This window comes from Ochlerotatus camptorhynchus, unplaced genomic scaffold (genome assembly GCF_037179485.1).
Source record: "Ochlerotatus camptorhynchus isolate MF236.1 unplaced genomic scaffold, CSIRO-AGI_Acam_v1.1 ptg000193l, whole genome shotgun sequence".
Taxonomy (NCBI): domain Eukaryota; kingdom Metazoa; phylum Arthropoda; class Insecta; order Diptera; family Culicidae; genus Ochlerotatus; species Ochlerotatus camptorhynchus.
Window position 1 is genome coordinate 7,452,845 of NW_027040683.1, and position 10,356 is coordinate 7,463,200.

At 42.8% G+C, this 10,356-nt stretch overlaps 1 protein-coding gene across 1 annotated transcript in view; it reads right to left on the reverse strand.

The window, feature by feature from the left end:
• Positions 1-7,505, reverse strand: part of LOC135702524 (nose resistant to fluoxetine protein 6-like) — a 56,195-nt gene extending 48,690 nt beyond the window's left edge. Inside the window, exon 1 of the mRNA XM_065223601.1 lies at positions 7,207-7,505. Within this exon, the coding sequence (XP_065079673.1) occupies positions 7,207-7,453 (247 nt within the window). The 5' untranslated portion in view covers positions 7,454-7,505. The remainder of the gene's footprint in view (positions 1-7,206) is intronic.
• Positions 7,506-10,356: the final 2,851 nt, after the last annotated feature.

Below are 10,356 nucleotides of genomic sequence, written 5' to 3' on the forward strand. Positions count from 1 at the left end.
ACACCTTTCCATTCGACGCATCGAACCCTTCTGGCTGGAGCATGTAGATCTCCTCGTCCTTCAGCTCGCTCTGCAGGAATGCAGTGACCGCGTCCATTTGGTCAATATCCAAGTTGTACCGCACCGCCAGTGCCATCAGATACCGGACGGTCGCGTACCGCACGACCGGGGAGTACACCTCGTCGTAGTCCAGACCAGGTCGTTGAGAGCAGCCCTTCACCACGAGGCGGGCCTTGTACCTCTGGATGGTTCCGTCGAGACCTCGCTTCGTTCGGTACACCCACTTGTTCCGAATCGCTTTCCGCCCTTCAGGCAGATCGGTGAGCACCCACGTGTTATTCTCGCTGAGGGATGCAATTTCCTCACGCATAGCCGCAATCCAATGATCTCGGTCCGGCCGCCGCAGAACCTCATCGTAGCTCGTCGGATCATCCATCGTATCATCGTCGCTCGTCGTGTTGAAGGATAACTGAGGGTAATGAACACCACCAGAAAAGGAACCGTAACTAATAAAGTCATTATACTTGCCTGGATTACGGCGCTCCCGACCGCTGCGCCTTAACCCTTGCTGCAACTCAGCTGGTCTAATCAGTTGCGGTGGGAGCGCAGAATCGGCACAGGCATCCTCGAATTCGTCTGCCTCACTGGACGAACTGTCGACAACGACGATGTCTTCCTCCGTTGTTTCGGTTTCACCAGGATTGCCACCCGGTTGATCGATAACAACAGCAGGCCCGGCTGCACCAGGTACGACGATGCCATTCGGTTGTTCGCCTAGAGGAAGCAGAGCGTGTTGACCATCTTCAGGAGTATCAGCTGCACCGGACTCAGGACGATCATGGATTTCATCCGAACAAAGCTCCATGAACTCCACCGGCTGCACTCGTTGTTCTGCCATACAGATAGCGACGCCTTCTTCCAGTACCATGACATCTCGGCTAACGTGGAAACGGTCATTCTCTGGATCATACACCCGGTAACCTTTCGTGTCTTCACAATAGCCGACGAAAATGCCTTTCTCGGATTTGGGATCAAACTTCTTCCTTTTCGCTTTCGGTACCAGAGTCATCACGCTCGAGCCAAAAATCTTGAGGTGCTTCAAATTCGGCTTCTTTCCGGTCCACGCCTCTTCCGGCGTTTTCTCTTCCAGGGAACGAGTAGGACATCGATTCACCACGTGAGCCGCGGTCGAAATAGCTTCTGCCCAAAACTCTTTTCCCAGCTTCGCATCGTTGAGCATGCACCGCGCCTTTTCAACCAGCGTGCGGTTCATGCGCTCTGCCGCCCCGTTCTGCTCAGGCGTATACGGGCACGTGGTTTGATGTCGAATCCCATCGGACTCCAACACCTTCCAGAAATCTGCATTCACGTACTCCTTTCCGTTGTCTGAACGCAAGATTTTTAGCTTCTTGCCCGTCTGTCTTTCCACTTTGGCCTTGAACGACTTGAACGCTTCGAGTGCTTGATTTTTCTGCATCAAGAAGTAAACCACCACCCGCTTGCTTGCATCGTCCAGGAACGTCATGAAATAACGGCTTCCACCCAACGACGAAATCTCCACTGGTCCGCAGAGGTCGGAGTGTACCAACTCCAACAGTTCTTCAGCTCTTGACTCGCTGCTTGGGAATGAACGCCTCGTATGCTTGCCCTCCAGACAGGCAACACATCCTTCTAACGACCCATCTTTGAAATCTATTCCGTTGGCGATTCGTTTGAGCTTCTTCAGACCACCTTTGTGAAGATGCCCCAGACGTCGATGCCAGAACTCCATGCCGCTTGCCAAAAACGACTTCTCTGGCCAATTGACTCTGTAGAGGCCACCTTCCTCGACGCCGGTGACAACCAGATCACCGTCTTCGTCCCGAACTTCGCATCTGTCTTTGGTGAAAATAACAGTTTTGCCCTTTTTGCAGATCGTACTTACGGATAACAAGTTGGTGGCTAGGTCGGGAATCTTCAGAACACCGCTGACATCGATTCGACCATCGTTGCTGTCCAACACGACTGAACCCTTCGCTACGACCTTCATAGTGGCATTGTTCGCCGTTCCGACGTTGTGGTCCATCTTGACTTCATCGAGAAATTTCTGATCCGGCCGTGCCATGTGGCAAGTGGCACCCGAATCGAAATACCATTCACTGGTGCTGACGTCTCCCATGGAAAAAATGGAACAGAGACCCTTGTGTTTGCTCGCCTTCGCTTGCTGTTGCTTCTCCGGACACTTGGCAGCAAAATTACCCGGCTTCTTGCAGGTGTAACATAACTTTTCGCCTTTGCTACCGTCCTTGGATTCGCTTGGCTTCTTCCGGTTCGCTTTACTGTACAGGGCACCTTCCACGCCGCTGCTGACCGGACCACGATCCAGCTTAACGTCCTGTAGAATTTTGGATTTCACTGCATCCGCTGTCAAAGCCGCTCCAGAGGCTTCGAGTCCCATTATCATGGGCTCGTACTGATCAGGAAGACCCATCAGCAACATCGCCGCGAGCCAGTAATCGTCCACCTTAAAGCCCACGGATGCAAGCTTGTGGCTTGTGCTCATTAATTCGTCCACGTACGCCTCAACGCTAGCACAGTTGATCAGCCGTACCGACGTAAATTTTCTGAGCAGTCCAATCTTCCTGGTTAGTCCACTGTCCTGGAATGCAGATTGCAGCTTCGTCCAGGCTTCCTTTGCTGTAACCGCATCCTGCACCAGACTGTAATTGTAGCTCTCGAGGCTTAAGCAAATCGTAGCCAGAGCCTGCAACTTCAAATCCTCAGGAACACCTTCTCCGTCTCCGTCGATGGCAGACCCGTTTCCTTCACGGATTAGGATCATCCGCATCGCAAATGCCCACGTCGTGTAGTTCTCCCGGCCTCTTAGCTTGTCAATGGCTGGCAGTGCCACGGAACTTCTGGTGACTCGAACGCTTCCAGCTTCAGTCCTGCCGTTTCCGTTGGCGCCTCCATCTCCTTGACCTTGCTGTCCGGATCCTAAACTTCCGCCTGTGGACATACTTCTTCTGGTCTTGAAATTTTAGAGTCTTCCGGTTAGGTATCCTGGGCCCATAACCAATTGTAGAGAGTAATTGAAACACGTCTTTATCGGTTGACGTTGAACAGTGGAATGAAAATTTTATTCAGAAACTTAGCAACTAATAACAAGTGCATATAGCGACGCGAATTACTGGGTTGCTACGATCACAATAAAAACAATCACACCTAAATCAGAGATGTCCCATTTTTTAAAATGAAATATCGGCCATCACTAGATGAATGTGAAACGTCATTTCAAATATAAGGCCGTACATAAATAATGATACAATTTGAAAGGGACCGGGGCTAATCACAAATTACGTCCCCATGGTAACTGAAATAAACACGAGTGCGGACCGGTTGGTAATAGTTTCATTCAAAGTGTTTTTATGTTACTTCATACGCGAAGTTAGCGATTTGCAGAGTTGGTTGGAAATGCTAACATGAAGCTTTAGTGTGATAATTCATTATCTAGAGAATGATCTTTAAAAGAGAGTAGGTGGATAGTTCCGTTAGAGTACGGCAGTATGAAAATTGAATAGAAGTTGAAAATGAGCGAAGGGCCATTAATGCGACAGTTTTTAAAGTTAGACGCACATCTTTTGCCGAACCCGTACGATGTACGCGGAGACTTGAAGTATGTCTTCAAGTCTACAGGCAAAAAATTTGCGTCCTCCTTTTGCTCATAAACTGACTGCGGCTGTGGAATAGTTCCAGCGACGTTTTCATCACTACCTAAAGCCCCACGTTGCGAGAGCATTTCCAGTCGTAGTGATGAAAACGTCACTAGAACTATTCCACAGCTGCAGTCAGTTTATGAGCAAAAGAGGGACGCACATTTTTTTTGCCTGTACTCGCAAACCAAAAATCTATTACAATGAATGTTAGTTCCATTTCCTATCATCCTCTGTTCATGAACATCGCAGCGAATGTTAGAAGTGGACCTTACAGGCGATGTAATGGTTTTTTGCCTTTTTTATTTCGTGTTCTGTCTGTGCTTTCATCTACACAAGCAAGCATTTGCCTTGATTTTTATGTATAACATGGTAGAACGACGCACACCCTTGCCGCGAATCTCTCCAACAGAAAAAGCATACGCAGTCGAGTGTGAGAGGAAAGGAACGCTTTTTGTTTGCTTTTAGGCTATCCTTATTGAGAAGCATGGAGAGAGCAGTGGAGAAAGCACAGGTCTGATAATCGCAACGTTCGTGGTTCGAGTCCAGTCAGCAACCTTTTTCCCTATTTTTTTTTTTCGACACAATAAATTTACCTCACTAATACACTCTACTTTTTTCGGTCTCCAATTTTCTTGCATTGGACCGCAGCTAGGTATATCGCATCCTCGGTACATGCGGTCTCCACTTACATCCTCTGATGATGAATCCCACATAATTGTAAGCGAATCTTACATCCACCGGTTGGGTGTAGACTTGAAGACATACTTCAAGTCTCCGCGTACATCGTACGGGTTAGGCAAAAGATGTGCGTCTAACTTTAAAAACTGTCGCATTAATGGCCCTTCGCTCATTTTCAACTTCTATTCAATTTTCATACTGCCGTACTCTAACGGAACTATCCACCTACCCTCTTCTAAAGATCATTCTCTAGCTTATAAATTATCACACTAAAGCTTCATGTTAGCATTTCCAACCAGTAATAGTTTGTTGATACCAGAACAATCGGGATATCGGGAAGGTCATTATTGTGAAACCGCGTTGAATTTGGTATTAGCGAAGTGGAAAAATAACTTGGAGTGTAAAGATACGATTGTTGCTGTTTCTTTGGATCTTAAACGCGCTTTTGAAACAATTTCTAGGCCCTTACTGTTAAGATCAATCAAGCGCTTTGGAATTTCGAGTACTGCATATAAATGGTTTGAAAGCTATTTGTCTGACAGAACTCAACGGACTGTTTTTAATGATTCTGTTTACAGTCCCGTCGGGAATAACCTTGGAGTGCCCCAGGGAAGTGTATTAGGGCCCCTGCTATTGATTATGTATATTAATGACTTGCGAAATGTTTTACGATTTTGCGACATTATTCTATTTGCAGATCATACTGTGTTATTCATTGCAGCTAAGGACTTAGATGATGCCGTTTTACACTTGAATGAAGATTTGCGTTCTCTAAGTAGATGGTTGAAGTACAAGCAGTTGAAATTGAATACAAGCAAAACTTAATTGATGGTAATTTCACGGAATCGAGTAAATGCGAACGTCTCTGTTGTAATTGATGATGAGACTATTGATCGCGTTCGGGAGATTTAATATCTTGGCGTGATTATTGATGACACACTTAAGTTCAACTCTCACATTGACAATGTCATCAAGAAAATTGCCAAGAAGTATGGAATTCTATGTCGCCTGAAAAACGATTTAACTATTGCCAGTAAAATACAGCTATACAAATCAATCATCTCTCCTCATCTAGACTTTTGCTTTTCCATTTTATTCCTGGCCAATGCAACACAAATATCGAGATAACAGCGCTTGCAGAATAAAATAATGCTTTTGATTTTGAGATGTAATAGATTCACTTCCTCAACTTTGATGCTAGACGCCTTACAATGGTTGTCGGTGAAGCAAAGAATTGTATATTTGACTATGGTGTTCATTTTTAAAGTAGTTAACGGTTTGCTGCCTCGATATTTGTGTGATCGAATTGAAAGAGGAAGTGACTTTCATAGATATAATACTTGAAACGCGGATGAAATAAGAACACCACCTTTCTTGACTTGTGCTTCACAAAATTCATTATATTATAAAGGAATAAATGTTTTCAATTAGATGCCTAGACACATTAAACGTGCAACAACATTAGCAGAATTTAAAAGACACTGCATTTCACACGTCAAAACTGTCTTTTTAACAGTTATCCAGTGATTTTTTTTATGAATTGACAAATTATGTATCTTGACGAAGTTATCTCTAACGGATTATTTTATATGGATAGCTGTCATAACGACTTTTTTCAATAATTATTGTAGCACTGCGAAAACTATTTCTGTTTGCCTCGATGGTGATGATGGATTTTTAATATTTGATTTTATAGTAGATTAATTAAAAAACAGTAGTCTACAAAGGTTTGAGCCTCGCGCGCGTATTACGGATATAGAGGACTGAATTTAACATTTGATAAAAAAAAAATGCAATTTTGAAGCTTATTTGAAAGATACCTTGAGTTAGTAGTAAGTTTTCTGGCAAATGTTAGGGGTTCGTGAGCATTCCTGACATTGCTGAAAATTATGATAGCATCAGATTGCGGGGTTACTAGTGTAATAGGATGCTTTGTTGATTGTTCATTAACTCTTGATTGCTTGTAATACTTATGAATATTTTAGGTGGTCAAAAAAGCAAGAGGAGGACGCCTGAGCTTTTCCACATTTATATCACTGCGAAGCAACAGTTAACTCTAGATGGAATTTATATCTATATTTATTATAAAATGTCATATTTAATTATCTTAAAGATAAATCGTCCAGCTCAAACCTTTGTAGGGGTAAAAGGTGGGACCATCGTTATCATTCTTGATCTGGACAGATGCAGCACCTAATCTTCAAAACCATACTGATCCAAACCTGAGCTGGTAAATATCACGGTCGTCATTTGACAATGAGAAAATGGCTTTATTTTCATTTAAAAATGTTCAAGCACTCATGAGAATAATTCTTATGCGGTTTTGATATCAACATTTCTTATTTATTTAGATGAATTATAGCAAGCAACCGTATGTAATCAGTAGAGTGAATATATTATCAAGATTTCCTCAGAACTACCAACAGTAATAGCAATAAATGAGCTTATAATTACGATGAACACAACACTATCTCATTCTGTCTTGACAAAAAATTCGATGAGATTTTGAAGAAAATCTCTATCTCTTCTCATACAATGATAGTGACAGAAGTATCTCTGTAAATATCGCGTGAGATCTTTCATTGAAATTGAAATTTGCCAGCCCTGCCAAACATCAACCAACACATTTATTCCTGAGTAGACTTCCTCGTGACTCAAAAAGCTATTACTACGATCATGAAAAACATTGTATGACAGATATAGCCTACAGACAATGCCGGATAAATAATGAAGTACAGAGTCGTAAATTCCATAACCCACTTAAGCGCGGACACACGACTTCATACAACCCACCACCCACCACCACTATTCCTTAAAATCATCCAGCACTTACTTTGCAGAGCCCACAGCTGTGGCCGGCCCACCATACTCTGCCACAACGCTTCCAGTTGCAGGTCACATGTTGTCAAATTCTCCGGACTCCTGTCAATTAGCTGCGTCAGGTTTGTCAAAATTTCTTCTGCCCCTGGAAAACTGCCAATCCAATTCGGTACGTCCGGCGGCAATTCCGTACTAAGCACCACCGATGTGCCAAAAGCGACACCCACAATCGCAACAATCACAATCACTGCAGCAGTCATTTGTGTTACATTACACCCCGTATCTCTAAAGCACTACTTGCACGCCCGGTGACTCTCGATCAACTACTGTCCATTCAAGCCGGTTCCGATTGAGATTATGTACCTCCCAAACGACCGGTAGGCACTACAATAGTCAGTGCAGTGTTTGATCACTGATAGAGCACTGATTACAGCCACGACGTCGATGGCTAAAGTGTGCTTTGCAATTTTCTGACGCGATAGTTTCGCAATCAATGATTCTTTTAATTTGATTTAGAATGTGCAGGTAGTTCACCTTTCGTCGACTCATCGTCTGCAAATAATATAGCACGTGCACTGTGCGACAACTATTTTATCAAACAAAAACAAATTCTACATCAGTTGAACGGTGTAATGCAGCTTCTGTCAAGTGGTTGATAGATATTCTATGTTTGCATTGTGATACTCATTGGCTCGAATTGATTAGTCATGGTGCGCTATTTAAATAACTATAATACGGTTATCGAGTGCCACCGATCATCGGCCGATTAGCAGAATATCGAGATTATGCTGCTTTAAAATCTGGCACAAACAGGTCAATCGATAAGGCTTCATAAAAATTCAGCTGCCTCATCCTGAACACGGTGACAAGCAATCTTTTCAGCACGAATTCCTCTCATCGGCGGCGGCTTATTTGCTTGCAGACGGCGATGATTTATTTATAGAGCCATCAAAGATGACAACACGCGCGCACTAGGCTCGCCTCATTCGTGTCGGGTTTGTTGCGTGCTGGGAAATTTTATGCGGTGGTTGAAATTTTATTGCCCACCTCTTTTTCACCAACCAGCAACTTTTGTCCGTGCGTGCGACGTCCGTGGTAGCTGATAAGTCAAAACGAACGCTGGCTGCATCTGATGGGTGAGATCGTTTTCACACCGATAGTGTTGAGTAGAACCGGGTGCAGGATTTGGGACATGATGTTTATCTTGGCTTTCTGGCTGCTTTCGGGGGCGGTGTGACTTCTGGGTAAAACACGGGTCCTGTTTGCTTGGGAGGATGATGCAGTTTTGCGATAACATTGTTGCATGTTGCGCTTTCCGTGTAGCTGCACGTTGCCGGATTTGACTGCTACTCACATGTGTCGGACGGTATGAGAATCATAAACATAAGGATCCTTGGTAGGACATGTAGATAAATAGATAGATTCTTACAATGGAAGAAGGGCTGTTATCTGTTACGTCCTAACTGAATCTTAGGGCCAGTTAAAGATTTCCATTTAAGGAAGTCCAAAAAAATATATTCTTGGAGCTATGCTCCACTTTTATTCAGTGATCGGTTAAGACTAATTTACAAATTCAACTTATGCTACGAAGTTAGTTCTTGGTTAGTATCGAGTGTGGGAACAATGCGGGTGTTTATTTGTTTCTGCAAATGCTGCTAATGCGTTCTGGTGATTCTCCTGCTGGGTGGTCTGGTGACATCATGCTATCGGTGATCGTCGTGATTCCAGCGAAAGTGATCCAATCTGACTATCGTCTGGCTTGGCATACAATTAGCTGATTCGGCTAATCGATGATAGTGTTTATTGTTTGGGATCTGGTGTGATGGTGGGAATGTGCTAAATAATGAAGCAGGTCGCGTTGTTACTAACTCCTCCCCCTTTAAGTATCTTTGTCCTTTAAGTTACATATGGAGGGATCTTAGTGGTGCGAGTGTATCAAAAAATGCTTGAAGCTCCTATTTCCGTTCTTCTGATAGTTCTTCTGGATTGCTGCTAAGCGACTTGCTTTCTGTTAATATTGATGATGGCTCCAGCTCCTTTATCGTGATGGTTTCCGGTTCTTTGTTGAATTTGACAGTTAAGGTAGAATTTGATTTCCGTCTGAAAAAGTACCAAAAGAATGCTATTGAACTAATGATCATAATTACTGTTGAGAGTCCAAAGTATCCGAATAAGTTGAGTTTCCAGCTCAAGGAGTTGTTTTCTAGCTTCAACAGTTGTATTTTCTCACGGTGTTCCATAGTTAAATTTTGGATGTATTCGACAGGTGGGATGTCTATAACGTGAATCTCGTCCGCTCGTAGTCCTGTGGTCGGGAAGTATGGTTTTCCGGGTAAGGCCATTTCGTAGTTTGAATAGAGTTCAGCGGTTAGGCTGGCTAGAGTTAGTGCAGTTAGACGTAACTTCCACGACGCACAGTGGTGCCAAGGGTATCAAAACACGCGCTTTTTTATTTACGGTGAAATGGATGATTAAAGGTACTATGTGTCTTCTGAGAAGTTTCTCGGGTACAACACTCCTTATTATGGTAAAAGAAAATTAAAGATTAATCCACCTAAAAGTGAGATGCAAAATTTATTTTTTTAGTATGATGAGATACAAAACAATTGTGTTCGGCGAAGCTGTAGTGAACACTACTGTAAACAACTTTGCTGAAAACTGAAACTTTCTAGTTCTTATAGATGCTGAGATATAAAGGTTACTTTGTGGAGACATCGTTAAAATCAATTTTGTATCTGTAACTTTTTCTACAATATTTTTACTTGTTTGGCATGTTGTACAAAGATGTTAGAAATATCAAATTACATATCTTTTTCGAAGACTGCAAATTGTTATCATTAATATTTGAAAAGTTATTTACATTTTTTGGTTGACAATTACCCAAATTCCAATACCAATAACTTCTAAACGGGCAAAAACGAGTAGGCCATTCTTTGAGCAATTGAAAGTACACAGTTCGAAAAAGAAGTGTAAATTTCTGTTCAGTATGATGCACATAAATGGAGCGTCACATATCATATAAGTTTACATTATATATCATGTAAAGTTCTGAGACATTTCATGCAATGTAGCAAATATTGTATACAAAAGCCCATTGTTGTAAACAACATTGTTTACAAGTTGCTCGATTGCGTGAAATGAAATACAAGTTTACGTGAATGAA